A 24,263-nucleotide genomic window follows, 5' to 3' on the forward strand; every position below is an offset into this window, starting at 1 on the left:
TGCACCAATAGGAATTATCCACATCCATTCTAAGAAGACAGGAAGGGCAAGAGGGATGCAAAAAGCATGTACATGCTGACAAAGAGAGCTTCTATTTTCTGCTAAAGAGGAGGGAATTAATTATTGATCCAGCTGGACTCATACATTGAACTTGCTTGTCTGGAGCCCGTGTGCTTCCGATGCTGGCTGCAAAGCCAGCAGCCTGCAGGATCACATCCTGGCGTGGAACACCAGGGCTGCCTGGCTGGCAGCTAAACAATGGCTGTGTCCACAGGGCAAGTGTCAAGGACAACCATGGGGGAGATTAGTTAAAGATCACATCAGCCCCAGCCTCTGCTTTCAACAGCCATCCATCTTGTAGGCACAAGACTCTCAGTGGACTAAAATAAACTGTTTTTCTGCAACTTGTGCTTAAATTAAACCCACATTCCTTAGTCCAGGAGGTGTGAAAAGGTGTCACAGCATATTTCTTTCAGTGGAAATGTCTTTTAATAGAGTTAACCAGGCAGAGCTGGAGCAGAAAGATGATCAGATGGAAGTTATGTTTGTATTTAATTTCTGAATCTCATTTACTCTGGAAACCATCCTGCTTCCCAGGCTCAACCCGTGTCTGGCTAAGCACTTTGTAAAGATGCGTTAGCATCTTGGGCATGGGAAAATGGGATTCATAGTGATAAAATGCAACAGCCTATCCAGGAAAGGCATGTTGGAAGAAAATACACTCTGAAGAGTTAAATAACCTCTTGAAGCAAGACAGGAAGGCCTTTTCTTAGTGCTGACCCAGGCCCAGCTATTCTCAGATACTGCCAGACACCTCCTCAGCCATTTAGAAGAACCAGGTTAATGTTCCTCCAGTTACACCACTGGGACATGCCTTCACATCAGCTATCTATGGATCAGCTAAAGTTCAAGGACTGCATTCAGTGTAGGTCTAAGAAACTGGGGTATGTCCTTCTGTGATTTCTGCCACCTCCCAACCCAGGAGCCTAAAGAAAACAGACAAATGTACCCCAGGCTCAAAGTGGCTCATGCCATCCCCTCCTTTTTGCTTTTCATCAAGCTGCACTGACAGTACTTGGTCCTCCATTGACACAGCAGCCCTTTGTTATCTCCCTGGGTAAAATGCCAGCCAGTGAGAGCAGCCTGCTCCACTCGGGCATGGGGCTGTTCCACATGCAGGAGGATGGGGCTAGACTGGGAAATGCTGCTCTTCTGCATAGGGATGCCACTTCCTGAAAACAATTTTCACCTTGCTCTCAGTGGGCTTGCTGGCTTGTCTGGCTTTCTCCCTACTGATAAGTAAACTGGGGAACACCTCCAGGGTTCTTTGAGACCGCACTGATGTCTGTAAGCAAGGCAGTGTCACCACAAAGCCACCCAGTCCACCACATCCACCTCCCTTCTGACTTGCTGTACTGACCCCATATGGCCAAGATATAAACATATTTTAGAAACAACAAGTATTCAATCAAAAAAAACATCACTAAAGAGTCTGAATGACAATAGTAAAGCTTTGGAAGGGAAGCTGAAAGTTGAGGTATTCCTTCCTGTAACACAAAGCACTGTGGGATTGAGGGATGCTTTCCAAGTTGTGGAAACCTCACTAATTTTGTTGCTTCATAAGTCAACTGGACACAGCACTGGGAAACACAGCATCCTGCTTCAGCAAGGAAACAGTCCATATGCCCTGCTAGAATTTTTCCCTAGTTTTGGAAAGCCAAATCCTGTCTTATCCACAATTAGTGGGAGTGATGATCACCTGCTTGATAGCTCTATGTGCATGGAAGAGGTCCAGGCTCCTGCTGTGGGGGCAGCTGGGTTATAGGCTAAATGTCATTCTCTTACATTTGTCTCCCCATCACCTTCCCAGGTCTTTAGCAGGTTTGTTCAGTTCCTAAGAAAAGTGCTTTGATGTTCAGTAAGATACTGAGCTGTAGCATATGTACCTTTTATTCTTGTTAGCAAAAACAGCTGTTAGGAGTGCCAACCTGTCATCTTGCTCCTTATTTAGTAGGTGCAAGCAAACAAAACTATTTGAGAAGGAAAAATAAAGAAAATCCTAAATGCACTCAAGGAAGAACTTACTCTAAATTGCAGGCAGCACTTCAGCCACATAGATAGAATTTAGCTGGCAGAAAAATCCCAAGGAAAAAGCCTGGGGGATATTACGTATGTGGGTGCAGATAGAGGCAGTCCAGAAGTCCTGCAGATCCACATGAAGTGGACAGCCCCTCAGTGACTTTTGCTTGGGCACAGAGATGCATCCTTGCAGCCTTATCACTTGTGATGCACAGATTTGCATGCAAGCATTCCACAAGTGGAGCCAACTGCACAGAATCATAGAATAATAGAATGGTTTGGCATGGATACCATCCATTGGATCAGGTTGCTCAGGGCCCCATCCAGCCTGGCTTTGAACACTTCCAGGGAAGAGCATCCACAGCTTCTCTGGGCAACTTGTTTCAGCGCCTCAGCACTCTCACAGTAAGGAATTCCTTCCCAACACCTAATCTAAACCTGCCCTCTTTCAGTTGAAACCATTGCCTCTTGCGCTGTCACTACGTGACATAAAAGTCCCTCTTCCTCTTATTTGTAAGCCCCCTTTATAGGACTGGAAGGTGCTATAAGGTGCCTCTGGAGCCTTCTCTTCTCCAGGCTGAACAGCCCCAGCACCCTCAGCCTTTCTTCATAGGAGAGGTGCTCCACCCCCTTGATCATCTTCATGGCCCTTCCATCTCTCCTTGCCATTCCTTGCAGTAAGGAGCTGGCCTGCTAGAGCCATAAGGACTTCCTTTCTCAACCAAGAAGGGCTTTTTCCAATATCTGCTGTGGTATAGTCAAAGTCCCATTTGTAGGCTGCTCTCTTCTCAAGAGAGTCATGATGTGTATCACAGGAGGTGAGGGTCTAAGGCAGCAGCTGCATCCAGCTTCCCACATGCAGGGGCTGGCACTGGAAAAGCTACCCAGCTCTGCAGGGTGCAAATAAGACCCACTCCATATGCTACAGCATGATGTGGCCAAAAAAACATCTGCGGCTGGAGACTAATAGCCACTATTTCACTGTGCCACAAGAGAGGAGGAGAGATTGAGATCATGACCAGTTTCTTCAATCTTTCAATTTCCCGATGATCCTTGGAAATGGGCCACAGGATGGAAAAATAAACACCTTCTCATCTCTCCCTGCCACACTGACCTACAGGAGAATTTCCTCCTCACTTCAAATGTGAGAATATTTTTAACCTCAAGCAAGTGAGCAGGACGCATCACGTGAGATCATTTACGCCCCATGAGATGTGACTGCTATGTCACCTGCTTCCTCACTCAAGCCGTGACACTTTCCACGGTTTTGGAGACAGAGAAGTGCACCTCACCAGCCAAACTATGAAATCACAGAGGAGAATTTCTTCTGAATTTCTTCTAGCCCTTTCTAGGAATCCACAAAGCTCTGAAGCAGAAGGATTACTAATATGTGCAAACAACCAGTCATCCAACTTCCTTTCAATTCCTTTAAATGAATCATTGCGCCAGACCTTCCAAACTTAATTCCAGTTTCCAAGAATCTTCCTCATTAATTTTCAATCCTTTTCATAAGCTTATCAAACCACATCTTAAAACCATTTATGTTTCTTGCCTTTAGTAAAAAATTCAGTCCTGTAATTCCTAAAGCAAATAGGAAACTAATTACTCCCCAGAATATGATCATAATCAATTCATAAGTATTTGATCTTGTAATTTAAAAATGCTACCAGCTCTGCTTAATACTATCCCTCACCACCACCTCGCCAAATGCAATGAAGAGCAGGAGCAGAAAGGTATGAACCCCACTGTTTGGGAAGAAAAAGCCAGCAGCAGTAGTCTGGACTGCATCAGGGCTTGGATGATTAATTGCAATCAAAGCCAAGTCAGTACAAAGTGACAGAAAAACAAAGGTTCACATGAGTTTGCAACATTCTGCAAGGCAACATTTAGCAGATCCATCTGTATATATACATATATATATACATACAGGAGAAATGTCACCCACAAGCACATTGCAGCATAGTACAGGATGGAGCTTTCTGATAGCACAGAGCCATTCACAATATGCAAAGAAGAAACTTGTTGAAAAACACAGGACAAATACATGTCAGCAAGTGAACTGCCACTTGTGTGGTCAGCTCCTTTGGGAACAAGCAAAAGCTGTACTAAAGGTATTTCTTAATCCTTGACCATGCTGGACATCCTTGTCTTAGGTAGTTATACAATCAATCAATAGGAGTTATACAATCTGGATGTATAAAGTCTCAAGAAAGCTGAAAAATCAAGATTTTCAATTTGAAGGATCATTTATAATTTAAATTCAAATTAGACCTAAATCAAACCAAACTTCTCTGCCTTTAATAACTACTTCAGAAATAGTGGCACTCAATATCCTCCTAGGATCTTGGAACTGCTCAGTTGAACCAACATCCTTGCCAGCCACACCACTGCTTCTTCTGACATTTGTTGGTTTTACCACCATCACCACCACCATCACAAAATCTGTCCTGGAGCCAAGAGACCCTTGACAGGCACGATATACTAAGCTAGAAACATTAAAAATTAGAAAATTTAGAGAATTTGTAGATCAAAACTATGAGCAACATCTGTGCCATTTATCTACCTGTCAGATGTGGAAAGGTACAAAGCAAAGAGCTTTGTAAGCATCTCTCTCCAGGTCTAAGATCATCCAAGCTAGTGAAGCCACTGCTGGACCTTTTTTCCAGCTATGACCATAGGGATCTGAGCTCCAGAGCAGCCACCCAGGAATCCTCCTTTGAGGTGATGAAAGCTTTTTAACCCTGTACAAAATTTTTCAGCTTCAGCAAATCCGAATCTATAAATCATTATATTTCAACCAAAGACTAATTTAGTTAAGAGACTTTCCAGCCATCCCTATGGCACCTTGTAAAGGATTTGTGCTTCTGTGTCTCTTAGATACTCAGAAGTCTCTTGCTTAACTACTTAAACATGTAGCACTGGGGAATTACACTTTTTCTGCTAATGGGTGGTCACTAGAACCTGAGAGGTGCTGTGAAATCATGGTGCAAGTTTTCTCCTTTAACTCAGCTACCAGTCTCCCATGGTCCCATTGTCAACAGTCCTGACTTTAATCCCTACTGATGATGCACATCCTGTGTGGGTAGGATGCCACTGTGTGCTGTATATCCTCATAAAATAAAATCTTTGTCCTTTGAAGGCTGCTGCAGGATTTTCAACAACAAAATACATGTAGGAACTGCAGGTTTTGTGTCCCTTTTTAAAACAGCATTTCAGTCACCACTGTCACCCCTGAGACCCAGCTTACGCAGGACTGGTGAACACAAAGGGTAGCCAACACCTTCAGCATCAGCAGCTTTTACTGGATGTTTCCCACCCCCAAAAAATAGCTGTGCATAATCTTGCTTAGCTCTGCAACTATTTTAAGCAATGCTTATTCATCATGATACAGGTGTTGGTTACCAACATCCTGCCTGAGTATTAACTTTCTGTGTTCAGTTGTTTCCACAAGAAGAGCCAATGCCCAGCTCTGCCACTCAGGTGCAACACAGGACACCTGAGTGCCCCACACAGCCTTACCTTCATAGCATGCACCACAGCCTCTGGCTTCTGACCCACAGGGACATACCCCGCTGCAGGAGAAGATGCAAGATCAGATGTCATGCGAGCTGGTCCCTGGGGAAATAAGAGAAGATATGTGTTAATTGCCCTTTGGGTGATTTAAGCAAGGAGGAAGAAAATATCCAGAAAATTTGACCACTAGCTTGTCTCAAATTCAATCCCCTTAGCCACCTACAAAGACAAAAGCCACCACTACCTCTTCCTCACAAGTCACTTCATTTGACACCATTTAAATGTACCATCACTCAGTCTAGATGCATTCAGGCAGAAGAGCACCCTGGTTTAAAGCTAAATTGATTCAAGAAATATTTTTTGTTCATTTAGGATAACTTTGTACAAGGACAAGATCAAACAGTACTCATCCTTCTAGACATGGGAGCAATGCAAACAAGATGATTTTCCAGCATAAAACGGTCATTTCTAAGAAGCTGTGTTCATGAAAGAAACAGTTGGCATAACTTCATTGCTTCTCTGGCAGCATTTTCACATAGACATCAAGTACCGATCTTCAGCTACAGAGAAAATTGTGAAAGCAACCTTAAAACAAGCAGATGTCCAAACCTAATGTTGGCTGGGTTCGTTTCCAAAATGCTGGCCAGTCCTCCTGCACGAAGGATTCCATTGGGAAAGATGCCAAAATGACATTTTGCAAAAGATTTCTACTGTCCACCCAGCCTTGTAAGCATTTTTCATAGCATAGGGCTTTCCTTTTCCTACAGGCATCCAGCCTGAATTATGAGAGACACAATATCTTTATTCAGCGAGTTGCACCCTGCCTGTCCCTAATATTTTTGCATTGCTTTTTAACTCCAGGAGAAATCAACAATGAAATCATTGACCAAACTTGTATTTAGTCTTCACATCCTTTAGGAAACACAAAGAATTATTATACTTGGGGGCCTCTGAAAGCAAATTAGGATGGCAGAGCTGCATGTAGCACCATCACAGGAATGCTTTCACACACAACACACGAGGCACTCCATCCACGTCTTTTCTGCGTTTAAAAATACAGCATGTTTTATGCTTTGTCTCATCACTTTGCCTTCCTTGCCAAGGCCAGCAAGCTAGTTGTGCCAGAATAATCATAGAATAATAGAAACACAGAATGGCTTGGGTTGGAAGGGACCCTAAAGATCCTCTAGTTCCAACCCCCTGCCAGGGGGAGGAACCCTTCCACTAGATAGGTTGCTTAAAGCTCCATGCAACCTGGCCTTCAACGCTTCCAGGGATGGAGCATCCACAGCTTCTCTGGGCAACCTGTGCCAGTGCCTCACAACTTTTACAGTAAAGGAGAACCAATGGAGGGGCACTTTCTCAGCTCTCATTCTTGCAAATGTTTTAAGTTGTAGGGGCCTTTTTATTAATAAAAGTGTTCATGTGCTTGTATTAAAGGAAAAGATGGGCTCATCTATTAGGCTACAGACAAAAAGGCATGGAGCCTTTCAAGCCCTGGCCACTGATCTGTGCCAAACCCACATCATGACCAACAGCCATTTACCCATAATAGCAACCTTCATGAACTGAGTTGCAGGTGATACACAAATTTCCTTTGGAGAGGGGGTGGCATCTCAGAAAAAGGAAAGTTAGACTTGCTAACCCTGCAATAATTCTCCAAGGTTATTTAACAGACTGAGAAAGCAGAGGCACTCACAGGCTGGGCATGGTTCTGGACCTAGTGGCAGAGGGTTACAGCTTGTTGGAGCTGTGGCCACCTGGGGACATGTCCTCAGCCACCCCGTCCATAATGTCAGACAGAAAAGACAGAGGCTGGGGAGGGAGCACTAGGGACTGGATCCAGCCAGTATGCAGCTGCAACTTACGACTGCAAAAGGGGTTACAAATTTCTCACAGGGCTGGTAAATGCAACAGAGTCCTTCCAGGATCAGCTTCCCACAGAGGTCAGAGACACCAATGCATGCACAATTACTGAGGCTTCATAATGAAAGATGCTTTCTTTCTATAAATGACCAGGACCATGACAACCGAAAGAAGAATATTTAGGAGTTTTTGGTCATACTAGATATGGATCTTCTCCCATGGCCGTCTTCAGAACTAACACAGGAAATGCCAAGCAAAGGTCTAACATCCAATATTTTTTTAGAGTTGAGAGTAATATGACAAAGTTAAAAAGAATTCTGCTGGATGGTGCTGCAGACAACATTTTAAATACAGTTTCCTGGCCAAACTAGAGTAGATCACGAGGTCTCCTGTATGAAAGACAGCAGCAGCTTCTCCTCACATAACTGAAGTCACTAATGAGCTACAAAGCACTTCCACGATCACAATCACTCTCAAAATTATTACAGAATACAAATGAAACAAAAATGATTAGAGAGAAATGTTTTCTAAAGAGCTTGATCATACTTAACCAATCACCATACTGACAAGATAAAAGCATTCTTGCAAACACAGTGATATACTGGATATATCATATCACATCACACAAAAAACATTGAAAGGATCACCTTCCTTCTCAAACAAGGGCAATCAACTGAGTGGCCCCTGAACACGGGTAGAGAATTTGACTGAAGAAGGGAAAAATAATTTTAAAGAATGAGAAATGCAGCAAAAGAGGTAAACCCAAAACTTGCAGTCAGAGTCTAAGTGACAGATTACTTCATTTCTAAAATAGGCATGATCCTTGATCCTTAGCTTGGAAGCCAAAAGCCCCAGCCAACAGAAAGAGATGTCCAAATTGCTGAGTGCCATCATCAGCAATGGTGAGTGCACCACACGGCCACGCCACTGGCCCACTGCCCCAAGCCACAGAGACCTCCCCACCATGCCAGGCTGGTGCTACAAAAGGTCAAACACAGATGTGAAGAAAGTAGGGAAGCAAGCAAGGATCTCACCAACACCCCCGCTCTTTGCAGCTATGGGATGCAACCAGTAAACTACACACACGGCTAAGGGTGGCTCAGTATTCATTACTGCACTCAGTGCTTCTTGGGCAGCTGCACCCTCAGGGAAGGCTCTTTCCAGTCACACACCGAGCCGGCGTTTTATAGAGGGGTTGGTGCTTCATTTCAGCGCTTTTGTTGTGAACCCACTGATTTCAGTGCAGTTCACAACAAAAGAGAAAAGCTTCAGCCAAACTCCTATCAGCTTCCTGCACAGAGGCACACATAAAGGAGGCCAGAATGGAGATGACTGCAGTCAGCAAGGAAAGAAGTGACAACATATCCAGCAGGATGCATGGCCAGCCTTTGGAGGATGGAGGAGAGGAAAATGGGCAGAGTTCACCGATACTGTTAGCTGAAGGGGAGGAAATGGAAGGAATTGGAGATAAGGTCAAGGTTGCTATATTGGAAAACTGCCAACAGTGGGAGAAGGGAGGGAATGGGAAGGAAGAGGAGGATGTGTATTTTACCAAGCAGGAAACCCATCGAGGTGAAATGCAGGGGAGAGGGAAACAGAGACTGGAGATAGGAGATTGGAAGGAGGGCAGGAGGGCAGGGAAAATCTCACATAGTCAGTGTCAAAGTAGTAAGTAAAATTGCACAGATGGAGGAGACTCCTCATGCCTAGAACAGATGCATTCGGAAACTGTAAGCAAGAATTCCCAGAACTGCACCCCAGCACTCTAACTCAGCTAATCTGAGGACCTCCACCACTGCAGAAACCCATGCCCTTCCTGTTCTCTATAGCTGACATTTTCACAGACATAGGAACACAACTGACTCAGCGCCCTGGCAGACAATAATAGCAAGGTTAATCTGGATACATCCTAAGAAGCAGAAATTGTCCATATAGGCAAAAAGCAGTATGGTGTGTTTTGAGGCATGCATCACTCTCAGTTTCCTCTCCCTGTCTGGTTTTGTTGAGCATGCAGTCTTTGTATTAAATGGACATATGGCTTTTCCACTTGCTAGGTTTTCAAAGTGTTTGGTAGCTCAGAGGTGGTTCACTCTTCATCCTCAGATATGTAGCTGAGGCATCACATAATTATATGAATGAATGGTGCTACAAGACAGCTCAGAAGTCACCAAAAATGCCTTTAAAATTTATAGTAAAGATGTTGAGAAATAGCATACCACTTCAGGCTTCATCCACAGCCGCAGTCACCCCACCAAAAGGAAGAGCTGCCCAGCAGTGAGATTACCAGTCTAATTAAGGAGAGGGGGTCTAGGTTATGTCTCTGAGTTCCCAGGTGCTTGCAAGAAGCACCTTTCCTCCCTGTGCACAGGGTCTATTGACCACTGCATCTCTGAGACCCAAAGACAGCTCTCCAAGATACATCCTTAAGAAGCAGAAGTCCCAGGAAACCAGAGGCAGTGGAGATGTGTGTGACCCATCCTATGCTTGCTCAGCAAGTTGGTGCTTTTGCTTCTCTCCAAACCACTGCAGCTGCTCAGAATATTCGAGATCTCTGTGGCATGGATCTCTAACGAGTTCAGCCCTGGAAAGAACAGCCATATCTCTGCTGCCAGGATGGTTCTGGGACTGCAGTATCCTGAGAGGGTCCTGGTGAAGCTCTTTGCATCCCTCAAGGGAGGACAGTGCCAAGTACCCCCCTACCCAGGTGCTTTTCCACTGGGAAAACCACAACAAGAGCTATTTCTCTGCTTCCTCTGTGCAGACAGCAGTACTGAAGCACCAAGGGACACATTTCCCTTTCAGCCCTCACCTGCTCCTCCATTTCAAGCAGATCAGTGCTGAATATTTGCTGGTATCAGTGATGGGACCAATGCACTTCTCAGAGCTTACTGTTCCCACATGGCATCAGTCCCCTCCCCATCTCACCCACCCTACATCATGCACGCCCAAACCACAAATCCCCCAGAGAAGCTCAATTCTACCTGAGACCCTCCCAGAAACCTCTCTCTGGAGCCTGCAGGGCTTGTCTCCAAGTCTGTATGGAGATTCACAGTCCAGCTGTATAATTGACTAAGAGAAGTGAGAGAAACTCTGTGGTCTCTAGTGCCAGAGCATCCTTGAAGCAATATGCTACACACAGGGGATAAGCTCCCCAGTTGTCTGTTGCTAAAATGATACTTGACACACTGACACCCTCCAATCCAAAGCAGAAAACAAAGCAAATCAAAGTAGCCCCATTCACTGCCCCAGCCAAGAACCCAAAAACCATCAGTAAAGCAATAGTGCTAATGTGAGAATACTCACAATACTGCCAATGATCCTTTCCAATCTCACACCAGAAAAATGAAGAGCAGAGGCCTCAACTTGCAGCTGCTGGCAAACATCTGCTGCTCTGTGTCACGCCACGATGTCATTACCAGTGCCTAAGACCAAGTTGCCTAATGAGTCTTTGCTGGCTCTATCTGGCTGCATGGCATGTGGTCCCACACAGATGCTGACAACCACTGCCACGGATACTCCATTCCTGTGTGTTTGGAGGACCAAAATTAATAAGACTCTCTGCAATAGAGCACACTGTGAAATCCTGATAATGACACACCTCCACAGAGGTAAAGTAAGGCTTAAAATACGAACATCTCTTAATAACAGTGGGAATGCTTTGGAACCCAAGAAGAAAAGAGCCTAACTGGGGACAACAGGTGTCTGCTCTTTTAGAGGTTTTGGATCAGAAATTTCAAAAAAATGACAAAGAAATTGTGATAAACAATTTCTCCTTGATTCCTCCAGGGATCTGAAAAGACATAAGACCTTGGTCCTTCCAAGTTTTCAATCTCTTTTTGCTCAATTATACTCTGTCTTTTAATGACACCCTTTCCTACCTCACCTCCAAGAGAGTTATTCCTGATCTGCAGAAAGACTGCAAAAGACTAAGTTTCAAAACCCAGAGGAGAACATTATGCTGTTTTTACCTCAGCCAGCAGGCACAGCCTAGGCACTGAGGATGCTTCAGACCAACACGGAACATATGAGCAAATATTAATGCTTCTGAACCTCACTTCTTCCCTTACCTTTTAGTAATTTTTGTCTACCATTTCAAAAAACAAGCATTTAGAATTCAAACCCGATTAAATAAGACACACTTTTCTAATGGCATACCTCAGACAACATTAAAGCTAAATGGAGTCATATCAGACACTGCGAAGTTTTTATTGTCGAGACAGAACACAGAAAATTACATTACATCAGGCACTGTCAGACAGCTCACAATAAAATTCCCAGGCACATCTATTTATCTCACAGTGGTTTTGTTTGCAGCCTCCTTACCCAGGTTTGAATTATGCTTGGACCCTTCCTTAGTACCTGTCACCATCCAGGTGTTTTAAATAAATAAAGGTGTCAATGCCACTCTGCAAATTAGGAACTGTTAAGAGACAAGCAGGAGGCAGTAATGTGCCCACAGTTCATGGAAAGTGGGTGGCAGAGCCAGGTAGTACCATGGAAAGGTGCTGTGTCTGGCACCCCAGTCCTGGCACATTGACAGAACAGGGTGCCCAGCACATACTGGTTTTGTGAATGGCACTGGTGGCTAGAAGTTTAAGGAAGTGCCTGGAGCAGCTCCAGAGAGGCAATGCTGGGGGCAGATGGGGAAGACCAGCAGGAAAACCAAGGACTGAGAGCACAAGGACACTCTGGCATGGGAGAAGGGAAGGCAGGGAATGCACCAAAACCCTGAAGCATGGTGTCCCCATCAGAAGAGTAGCACAGGCAACACCAAGGGCAAGCACTGGGCTCACATGGACTCATGGTCCATTCAGAATGAGAAACCTCCCTTCGCACAAAGATGAGTGGCATTCCTGGGTGATCACACACACAAAAAAAACCCCTGTTATCACCAGCCTGAGAAATTCCCTGGCTCCCCTCATTGTTTTGCATCCCAGGCCACATTTCCCGCGCTCCACTGCCCCGCAGCTGCAGAGGGGTTAATGGCTGAAACAAAGCGCCGGTGCCACGAAGTGCTGAAGCGTGACATGACTCCAGGCTGACATTTCACCCTCCCTTCCTCCCAAGTCCCTTCCCTCCCTGCTGCATCTTCTCATGCTCCTAAGGGAGCCCAGCTCCTCTCATGGCCCCGCAGGGACAAGGCTACCTGGTGGCACTCTGGTAGCAGCCCCAGGGGTTCCCTGCTGGCTACAATAAGATTTCCTGGAGGCACAAAGAAGGGACCAGTGCCGGCTCCTCTGCGAACCACACCATGTAACGCACAGCCTTTTTGCCACCCTGATACAGATGATGCCAGACCTCTGACATCTGAGCATGGGACACCCTCACTAGGGCCAGGGAGCACCCTTATGTGTCCTGTCTGCCTGGCTTCCATCATCATCCGATCCAGAGCAGTGATGGTGCTTGGCTGTTGTTATTCCATGCCTACCGTGCACAAAGCCTGCCAGCATCCAGCTCAAATTGAACCACCAGCTCCCTTCTTGGGCACTTAAATGGCTGCACAGTCCTACGCTCCCAAAGACACATGTGAACTGCCCCACAGCTGCAAGCGCTTGACACCCTGCCACCAGGCACAGGAGAAGGAACCTGCAGAAGATTCCTCAGATAGACACGGCTCTCCAGCGCAGCACAGGTCCTGGCCACTGACAGGGAGTGAGTGCAGAGCCATCAGGACTCTGTATTAGCATCTTCCTTATCAAATCAAGGGACTTTATTGCAGATGATAATCTCCTTTGGCATTACTTAATTTGCTGCCTTTAATCATAGAGAGCAGCTGGTCATGTAAACATTCAAATCCATGAATTAACTTCTGGGTCCACACAGGAGCTTGTCTGTTTGTCTCAGCCACCTCCTCCTGCATCTTCATGATGTTCCCAGCATGCATGGATGTCTACTTAAGTAATAAAAAGGACTTACATGGCACTTTATGATTAATAAAGAAACAATTTAACTGTTTCATTGCTTTCTCAGCAAACATCACAGACACCCAACAAAAGAACGGCTTCTCTCCCCGGCAGGCATGACACAGCACTGGCTGTACGGGTTGTGTTGGGGCACTGAAGGGAAGGGAAGATTTCAGGGACTGCCCCAAACAGAAAAACAAAGTCAGGACATTGTTTGCAACTGGATGTCATTACAAACAGGAAGGGTGTCTTTTCTCAGCACTGAGCTGATCGCAGCTCCAGACTCGGGAGACTCCTTGAAGCATGCAGAGCCGGCGAGTCAGCCTCCTCCAGCAGCGGTGGGGGAGAGGGGAGTGATCACTCTATGGGTTGGTAACAGCGCTGGGCAGCTGGGACGGCTGCACCCTGGTAAAAAGCACCAGCGACAGCTTCAGCTGCCCCCTCGGACTGTGAAACCCTTACCAACATGACACATGCAGAGTTTCAGCCCACAGCCACCTGACACAAGCAAACAGAACAAGTCTGTCTGGACAGAGCAAGTCCACGTTGTACCAGCAGACAAGTGCACTAACTCTGACTGACTCACAGGGGCACTGTCAGCGTAAGGATTTTGAGAGGTGCTACTACTTTTGATAAAGGAACATCAAGCACATTTGTTTTCAGAAGGAAACGGTGGGCATTTTTCAGACTTTCATGATTTTGAAGCAAATCTGATTTGGGGATGATGCAGGTGAAAGCCTCTGTGTGGGCAGATGATGCATGCAGGCATGGAGGATACCTGTGCACATCTGTATTGCCCCTCAGGTCTCCATTTCAGCCTGGCTGCCCCTCCAGTCCTGAGACACAGCAAGGCTCTGTTGTGCTTCTGCCTCTCCCCCAACCCATTGCCAGCCCGACACAAAGGTACATGAAAAATGAGCATGAGAACCTACAGCAGATCCTCAAAGCAGATGAATTTTTCTTGCCTCCTGTGGTTACCTGTAAGGACAGATTATGGGCATGGCCTGTCAGTGCCTCTTTTGCTCATCAAATCCCCAAACTTAGTCATTGCCAAACTTTGTGCTGGTTGGCTGCCATGGGGAAAAAAGCCACCCACTGCTCAGAGCCTCTGCAATAGCAGCAGATGAAGGACAGCTGCCTTCAAAAATGGATTGGTTTGTTCTCAGCTGCTGGTAACACACCCTGAAGCTTCATCATAGCACTCTCAGGGCCATAAATCCCAACAAACATTTCATTTTACTTTCTCTTCTACAGCTACTGTAGCTGCAGCAGCAGATCAGCTGCCTTGAACTTCTCTTTTTGTCTGCTCAATAACGTCCTGGTGGTATCGGTGAAGCCAGTGGGAAGAAGCTGCCTTCTGCCACGCTTCTCACGCTTCTCTCAATCATTGCTTCCCCCTGCCTAAAAAGGCACCATGGCCATCACTGATGTGGGAAGGTGAGAAACCAGCCTAGAGTCATCCTCTGACAAACACCAGCTGCGCTCAGCTCACCTGACAGCTACTGGGGATGGGGTGCAGGGATAGGAGAAGGCAGGGGACCATCAGGGCACTGCACAGGATGGCCTTCTGGAGCAACACAAGGGGCTGAAGGCATTTTGAGAGGCCATGAGATGCTGAAAATGCATCTGGGCACTGGCACCAGGCAGCCAGGGATCCCGCTGCCCAGGGACTTCATGCAGCACTATGAGGGGCTGGGAGCTCCTTGCTGGCAGTGGAGGGGTTGCTGTGCTGGGACACCTTGGGGCCCTGCTAAGGTCCCCAGTGCACCAGGTGAGTCTGCAGGGACATCAGTGTCCCTGACTCCTTTGGGTGCAGAGGAGACAGGGGAACATCTTCAGGACACCACAATGAGAACAGTGTGGTGATCTTTTGCTATTTCAAGCTTGATTTTAAAAATCAGGTTGGCTTTAAGATGCTGATCCAGTTCTTCTCCCTGAGAGGAACAGATTTCCTCCAATGCAGGCTGAGAAGGGACCACAAGAGGGACTGCAAGACTTGCTCTGGGTTCCCCACTGAGACCCAAGACCAGGCTTGGGCCACAGCTACATATCCTTGCCTACACCAGGTTGGTTCAGGGGCCAGCTTGGTCCTTCCCCTGCAGGGAGCTGAGGGAGAGATATAGAGTTACCTTCTCGCTTTTCTTCTGCCTTAGCCCTTGTACAGATCAGGATGGAGACCACAGTCTTTCTGGCCAAAAGGCAGAGACAGGACTGTCACTGGGGCTGGGGTTTAGCTACTATGGGCCCTCACATCACCTCTCCTCACCACCACACTCACAGGCTCAGCAGACAGCCAGCGCTTCAGCCAAGGACTCATCATCCCTTCCCACTCCATCTAATGGCTTCTCTTTACACCTACAGACCACAAACATTTGGGCTTGTTTTTGTAATAGCACGTGTGCCATATGGCAAAATGAAATACACTTCCCCCGAGTGCCTCTGCAAGGCAGAGGTACAAAACGTGACTCATTGTGACAGCATGGTGGGATTCGAGGGAAGGGGCTGGTGCTGCAGCCAGAGGTATCTCCCAGGCTTTGCATCCTGCAAGAAGTGGACACTGGAGAAAATACAATCAGAGACAGTGTCAGGAAGCCAGAGACTCAGCAGCTCTCTAAGTTGAGTGCTCTCCACTGCGTAACCACACTACTACTTCTTTGCATTTTCCTATGGACCTTGTTGCTTTTGGAATAGATTTAGAGGTGAAAAAGAAATTGTGTCTCCCCAGCCTAGTCTGTAGTCTATACAGACTCCTGAGAGAAGTAGTTTTGAACACTCTAACAGAAGTATCACTTTTTTCTGGAGATACTTACTGTAGTCCTCAGGAGAATATATAAAAGCTGAGTATTGGCATCATCAGCATTGTCTTCTCAAAAAGAGAGAGCTTGTCTTAGCTCTCACAGAGTTTATCTGCAGGTACTTTCCCTAGGGATTCCCAGTTCCAGACCCTGGATGAGCACAAGTCCCTTTCTCCAGTCACCACCCACGGCACCAGCAGACACATCCTCCTGCACCCAGATGGGGAACCTCCAGGAGCTCCTGCTCCTCAGCAAGGGAATGCTACAAACTCGGTACAGAACCTTAAGGAAGGGGAAGGTGATGATTATTTTAACCTAACATGTCACTCACACCCATGCACCTACAAACACACACTGACATGTTCACCAAAAGGTGGTCAGGGTTACCGTGTGTGGCACAGAGGACAAGGGACACCCACTAGCAAGTCCTAATGACAGCCCTGGCATCCCTCCTCATTGACAGCAAAGAACTGGGTTCTGGGACACATTTTTCACATGCCTTAGGAGTCAGTAGTTATGACAGGCTGATCTTTATCTCAGCATCTTGCTTACCCTCCAAAAACCCCTAGGAAAGCTGCTGCCTGTTGCCTCCTTTACATCATTTTGGTCACCTTATCTAATCCTTCCTCTTGGAACCACAGGAAGAAAAATCATGGTGCGACATTGCTCCCGTTATCAGGGAACAAGTCCTCTGCTGATGAGCCATCTGTGCTGTGGCCTTATCACAGCACAGACCTCCCAGTCCTGACGCAAACCACACATCCTGTGGTGTTTACCCATTTGTTTGCTGCCAGTCATGTCTTTGGCCATCAGCACAGGCCAAAGCACCCCGTCCTCTAGAATTCATGCTGGTGTTTTCACACACACTTTTCCACCCCCACTCCATCCACACTAGCCTTAGTATTTCCATTACAAATCTCTGAAGTTACTCCCACCAAAGGCAGGATTCCCATTATAAATCACATGAACACTGCTCACAGATTTTAAGTCTAGGCCATCCAGGCTAGCTGTGACAGCTAGTAACAAGCTGGTTTGTGTTCTTAAACACTGTGGATAAATGGTTCCTGCAGGCAGCTGGTTTATGAGCTTCTCAAGGTGATGGTACCTTCAGCCATAGGAACATAAGCAGCCCTCAGGTCACCTACTCATGCCTGGGCACTGAGATGGGCCTGTGGCACAGCCACAGGGCAGCGGGCAGGTACAGGTCTGCAGGAACATGTGTCCACATGGCAGCCAGAGCACCCATGAAGAGGCCAAAGAAAAGAGAGAGGTGAAAGCTCTGGGCCGTGCCTCAGCCCCCACATTCATCCTCAGCTGTGCTGCAGGGCTCTTGGATGTCCACCTGGATGTGGGTGGAGTGAGCAAGCAGCTGTGTGGGGTTTAGTTGCCAACTGCAGTTAAACCATGACACCCAGATGCCAGGCAGGTCACAGAGTTACCTCAGCTTACAGGTACCTCAAAAACAGCTCTCGTGCCTGGGACATCAACTTACACGAGACTGAGCAATGCGAGCTTACATGAGGCTGTTGGCAACGAGAAAAATGGAGCCAGCCTATCTAGCTTAGTCTCATCCCAGGGAAATGGCAGGTCCCATCAGGAGCTTGTTGCTGCCTCCTCTCATGCAGAGGATGCAGAGGAAATCACCCTCACCTCCCAAAGAACACAGGGAGCCTCTGGTACACCATGAAATGACTCTGGGTGGCAGTTCCCAGAGCTGAGGAGATTGACCTGCTCTCAGTTCAAGCTAACATACATATCACACCTTCCCTTGCAAAGGCCAGGGTCTTGTAGGCCAGACTGACCCGCAGGACTGCTGGATATTTGGTAACCAACACAGACTACAGAGCCAATCTGTAATTCCCCATGTGCATGATGCACAATGCACAGACTGCAACTCTGAGTGTCTTTTGCTTCTGCATCTTGAGTGTGCACTTGTGTCCCTGATCCAGAGCCCATTAGAAACACCCAGCTGTGTCATTAACTGGGGTACCTCAGGGCCCTGGAGAGCTGGAGTGATGCCTGCTTGTAACCTGTGTGACAGTGAGGGATGTGCTGAGGGACTTCCCCAAAGAGTTGCACAGGCAGTGCCGATGATGAAACCCTGAACAGATGTGACAGCTTTGAAGCTGACACCAATTGTCCATCACTCACTCACATGAAGCATGTGCCAGCACAAAGAGAAATGATTTCTCACAAACACATGCCTGCTGTCTATAAAAAAAGCCGCAGAGGAACTCAGGTACATCTAAATGTCCACTTCTGGGCATGCTCAAGACATTCAAAGACATTTGCATGAATTTGTGATCATTATCCTTTGTCACAAAAACAGTACATCATGTCAAGCCACAAACCAAAGGGATTTGGCAAGAGTAAGTAAATAAATGGCTACGTAAGTATCTGAGATGACGTGGATTTGGATCCAAAGCTGGTTTTGTTTTTTCTCTATCAACTTCCTGCAAAGAAGGCAGAACACAGCTAGGGAGACAGATGAAAGTGAATGTCACACAGCACCCAGGCCTCTCCATAAATGCCAGGTGCCATCTCTTCCTTTAGGAAGGAGAGAAAATAGGGACAAGTGGGCAGGAAGGGCTCCAGCAGGCAGGACCATCTGCCGCCAGCCCTCACACAGCCCCAGTGAGCTGTGAGGGTCAATGCTCAAGCACAAAACTCTCCTGCCAGCTCCTATCCCAGCACAGCTCCTCTGCAGAGAGCTGCTGGATGTATCCCAGCCTGACTGACAAGATAAATGTAAAATCATGAATAGCAGCACTCCTTGGGGCAACCAGCACAGACTGAGTGAGCATCGCCCACCTGGAACAAAGCTGGGGATCAAAAGCCTAAGCACCAAGGAAGCAAAGCAAAATCTCCAAAACTGTAAGGCTAGCACAGCCAGACAAACATCTCCACGTTCAAGTCTCTCTGCACTCCCTATAAAGTCTCCTGTCTTTATACATGGGGGCACAAAGCTAGAAAAGTGAATATTCACTTGGACACTTTTATCCCCCTTTTTTTTTGCCTGAAGCATCTCCGTCCATCCTGCCATTCAGCAGGGACAAAAAGGGGATCTGCTTCCATAGGTGGAGTTTATTTATACAAACTTTATTAAATTATTATTAAAGTATTATTGTGCTCTTCTTTACAACTGTAAGAGGTACACTAAATCTACAGAATGACTTTTTCCCAATCAAGCAGCCAGTGTATGACTGGTCCTACAGAACCTACAGCTCTGCTGACCAGTGTCCCAGACATGGAGCAGGGAGGTTCTCCAGCTGTGATGCCATCAGGATTTTGCTCACATTCATAGCACTCGCAGCCCACTCCTAGCAGGACTTTCTGACTACTTCTAGACTCTTCCTGTAATCTGGAAAACAGTATCACCAAGCAAACGTAGAGGCCCAAGCAGTGAGGGAAACATCTGGAAGGCAATCACCTGGCAGGGCTCAGGATCCTCAGCCATGCCTGGCACATGGGTGCAAGAGGAGTCCTGGCACAGCAGCACAGTATCCATCCTTTGGAAGAGGCTTTAGTCAAGATTGTTCTGTTGTTTGAGAAGCAATGCAGGCAAATCTTAGGAAACACAAACCTCATTTGTGATACAGAAAAACCTAAGACCTTACCCACTAAACAACCCTATCCATGTGCTGCCAGACACCTGGCAAGCTTCATCCACAACCAGCTTTTTTACTGCAGGCACAGGGCATTTACCAAGAAGAAGCTGCAGGTGTAACAAGACTCACCCTAGCTTTAAAAGATGCACAACAGTGACCGTCAGTTGACTGAAAACCCATGCTGGGAAGTTGATGAACTAAATTCAGGTAAAGATCAATGTTCCAGGGGCTCCCCATCCTCTCAACAGCTAAAGGTTTTAGCTGCAAGTTTCCAACACCAGTTTCAGGGGGAACACTCACTTGGGAGAGCTCCCCTGTAATCTTCACCTGCCCCCTCCAGCCATGCCCACTTTTAGGGGAACCCATGGCTCTGTCTGTACGGGTAAGGAAACGTCTCTTACATTTTGCAGGGCATCTTGGTACTGTGGCAGTGATGAGAGCTGTGACTCAGAGTGGTACGGGGACAATCCTTTCCTCAGAGTCCTCAGGTCCCCCGTGCTGGACTGCTGCAAAGACAACAGAAAACAGGACAGTCCATATTAATGAAGAGAAAGAAAGCTGTGCCCCTTCTGTTGTCCTGGCTTTTCCCATGACCATATCTGTCCCCTGACCTGTTCTCATTACTTTTCCCTGCACCAACAGTGATAGCGAACATTGTAATAAAATATTTTTTACATGTCCAGTCCTAGAGAAAACACCTGCAAGCAGTTGGAGGTGAACTGTTCAACGTCTGCTACATAAAGTGATACAGCAGGAAGGCATTTTTGTTTTACTTAAGTTCCTACATGCTCAGTAAATCATTTTATAAGATGCACATAAAAAATATTTTTAAGACTTCAGATTAAATCAAAATTAGCAAAAAACCCACAAATCCAAAGCAAACAAACAAAACAAACAAACAAAAAACCACCAAAAAAAACCCACACCAGGAGACATTTTCTAGATTAAGGGTCTGTGAACAGTGCTACTATGATTCACCTAAGCTTGCAAAACGTGTGTTGACAGGAACAGTTTCTTATTTGGTTACAAATTTGCTTGCACCCACAGGTCTTAAACATAGTCAAATAAATGAAGGTAGTCTATATGACCCTAAAAACCAGGTAAATGCAACCAATAGTCTGCACTCAAAGGGAGAAGCAGCACGGCGTGTTAGGAGTACCGAATAATCTCCCTGGGACAAAGTTTCTGCCTTGTGTTACTAGCTCTCTGTGATCTTGAAATGCAAAGAATGAGAAGTGTTTCTCATTTATAAAAGTACACCCACAAAACGCCAATACACAAGCAGCCAAAATCAAAGGTCTGGGAAAAGATTCTATCTTTATCACCAATAAATGTCCTCATTAACTTTTCATATTTTTGAGAGTATCAAGCAGTGCACCGTCCTCTATTTTAAAGCTAAAAAATCATGACCTTTCATATTTTTATGCTCCATTATGACTTTCAACTTGCATTTGCTACAGAAATGATGTTTTCTACTTCAAAAGAACCAAAGAAAAGTCATTGGAGCGATAAAATTTAACAGGAAATCTCATAAATTGGCTCAATTGCATATAAAACCCCACAGTAACCCAAAGGCCTGAACATAACAGAGACTTTGGGTACTGTTGCCACGCACAGATCTCTGGAAATATTGAAAGTTCATTTCGATCTCCTGCTCAAAGAGAAGAATTGGTGCACTCTGAGTGGATACATCATTTTCTATCAGTCAAAAAACATTTTCTTGTAGCTACATGGCCTGTTTTAGTTGACATTCAGCTTTGGTTTTATTTCAAAATGTTGTTTTCTTAGGTTAAAATTTCTATAGTGACCCAGTGCTTTAACAACCTATTCTGGAGCCCTCACCCTATCAGCTTTCATTTTACAAGCTATGAAGAGAAGGGCAGTTCAGAAGAAAGCCATCATGAGAAATGGATGCTCATCCTGTATGACCCAGTCTGCTGGGAACTGTTGTGTCTCACATGGATCCAAGTGACACAGAATGAGTTCAGCATATCAGATGTCTGGGATTCCCCTGAATTTACGAAGAGAGAAGATGTGGCCTATATTTCTTTCTCATTTCACAACACAGAGTCAGAGAGAGAGAGAGATCTGAAGGAGATAACTCCTTCTGAAGCTGAAAAGTGACTGCTGCAAAACTGAGTTTCCACCACTATTCCTGGGAGGTATATAATTTCAAAGAAAGGCTAGCAGGTCACAAAGGAAGATGATGAGAGGATTCTTAGCTTACTGGCAGTGTCCCAGGCATGTGATGTCTCTTGGTGGTTATCCTGAAAGGATTTCACCTTGGCTGGTTATGCTTCCACCGCCCTGCTGTGTGCAACCTCTTCTTCACTCTTGTGCGTGCGTGGGGACACGGCAACCTCCTGGAGGGGTCCTGACACTCTGCCACTCACTCCTTTAGGCTGTCAGCTCAGGAGCTCAGGCACTCTTCCCTGGCATCCATGATGAGGGGCACTTGCATGGCCAAGGGAAAAGTAGAATAAAACAGCAGAGCCAAAATGTGAAGTTATATCTTTGTGCTGGAGACCCCAGAGGTTGCAGATCTCCTTGAAGTCTCTGCTCCAGAAGCGTGTTTGTTGCCTCAGCAGTTTAGAGGCCATGGATTACTCAGACTTTTGCAAACCACACTGAGACCTGCAAGATGCCACATGATTGTGGGACACCAGAAGTCTAGAAACATGCCTGAGAAAGAGAGATTTGGTGAACGTTTGCATCCCAGAAACTTGCTCTCTTGCCCCCAAATCTGAATGGGTTGGTCTACATAGGATTCCCCATGTGTTTCATTACATTACAGCTTGTCCTCACAGAAAGCCAAAATGCTTTCCCACCTAAGGAAGGGAGACAACCAAACCCAAGTCCAGACGACACCCAGTATCACACTGCTGTCGCTAAAAATACGCTAGTTTAAATTGATTTAATTAACTGCCCTGTGCTCCTGCCTGGAGCAAAAGTCTGCATTAATTTCAATTTGGCTTAAATTGGTTGAAATGGTGTTGGTAAATACACAGATACAGTCAAAACTCTGCTCTAACAAGTGTTTATAATGGATTAGTTCTCTTGCTTTTTTAAAGCAAATCCCATTTAAGACTGCACTAGTGTGTGACAAAACTATTGTTAGATTGTTTCAGTGACTGCTGATTATGAATCTGACCTAATGCATTCAATTTGATGGAAAGATTCCCACTGAGTTCAATCAACATCAAAACAAGCTCTTAATTAAAGAACAGAAAGGAAAAAGAGAGGAAAAAATAGGACAAGAAAAAGAAAAGACATCTACGAAATAAAAATGCTGAGCAGAGATCTATCCAGAGGAGAAATGAGGTGTTTGGAGCAGAGAGTGGGTTTGCTAGGGCAAAAAGAGTCTTCACCTGCCATTATTTATATTCATCCCTGTCAGGAATGGGCAGAGTAAACTTTTTCCTCCCACTGCCTGTCATAAAACCAGCCCCTTTCATGAGCACTCCACTCAATGCAATTTTCCTTCTATATTTTCTAGAAGTTATTTGGAAATGTATCTTACTCTAATAGCCTGGGGTTTTTTTTACAACAGGCTACCAATCACATCTCTGCATTATTTATCTTCCTTGCACTAAAAGCAAATGTGTATTTTTTCACCATAGAAAGAAAACTGCTTTTCCTTCTCTTTTAAAATTGAAATGGTGCAGTGACACATATTCAACAGACCTCCCTAAACATTTGCACATTCCTTGGGCTTTGCTATCAGTGTTAGAGCTAACCAGGGAAAAAAAAGTGAATCCCTCATTAAAAAGCAATATAACTAATGATGCATCAGAATGAGTAGCCATTACTTCACTTAAACCTAAATTAAAAATCCTGATATTTGCATTGTCAATTCACTCACAAAATGAAATCTCTTATTACCTTACCCAATTTTCATTACTGAGATGTAAGTGGATCCCAAATTGCTTTTCTAGTCAGAAAGACATTTTAAAAGTAGAATCCCTGATCATCTCTGTTCATCATCATTGCTGGAGATTATCTCAACTAATGGGCAACACAGCTATAATAAATTATCCTTCAGGTAAAATCACTTTACATTTCTGGAGTTTCAAGGAATTTATCAGCACAATCACTTTCATCTGAACTAAAACTCCGTGGGAGCATGCAGTCTCAATTGAACTTTTATTGGAGATGTTTCCTAAGCTGAGGAGCAGAGACAGAAGGAGGGACACATCAAAGGAGACCAAGTGAGACCTCAGGAGACTCACACACTTGTCCCCAGCAAACACCAACAACTGGCCATTGACTACTCTACAGTGGCTCTTGCTCTCTTACTATAAATGTTTTTCAAACCCTAGTTTCATCCATAGCTAAAAACAAAACAAAAAAAGCCTGTCCTGACCTTCACAGCAGTACAGAAGCACAAGACCTGCCCTCGGTCTAACTCAGCACTTCTCACCTTCCCAGCTCATGAGCACGGGGACAAGCCTGCAGAGCCAACACCTTTGCCCACAGCACAAACCTGCGCCACACACTGC

At 45.7% G+C, this 24,263-nt stretch overlaps 1 protein-coding gene across 1 annotated transcript in view; it reads right to left on the reverse strand.

Moving 5' to 3' along the window:
- CCDC85C (coiled-coil domain containing 85C) overlaps positions 1 to 24,263 on the reverse strand; it is a 110,612-nt gene that overhangs the window by 6,521 nt on the left and 79,828 nt on the right. The window contains exons 4-5 of the mRNA XM_017728934.1: positions 20,166 to 20,270; positions 5,599 to 5,694 (exon numbers count right to left, since the gene is read on the reverse strand). Of these exons, the coding sequence (XP_017584423.1) occupies positions 5,599 to 5,694; positions 20,166 to 20,270 (201 nt within the window). The remainder of the gene's footprint in view (positions 1 to 5,598; positions 5,695 to 20,165; positions 20,271 to 24,263) is intronic.

This window comes from Corvus brachyrhynchos, unplaced genomic scaffold (assembly GCF_000691975.1).
Source record: "Corvus brachyrhynchos isolate BGI_N302 unplaced genomic scaffold, ASM69197v1 scaffold1, whole genome shotgun sequence".
Classification (NCBI taxonomy): Eukaryota; Metazoa; Chordata; class Aves; order Passeriformes; family Corvidae; genus Corvus; species Corvus brachyrhynchos.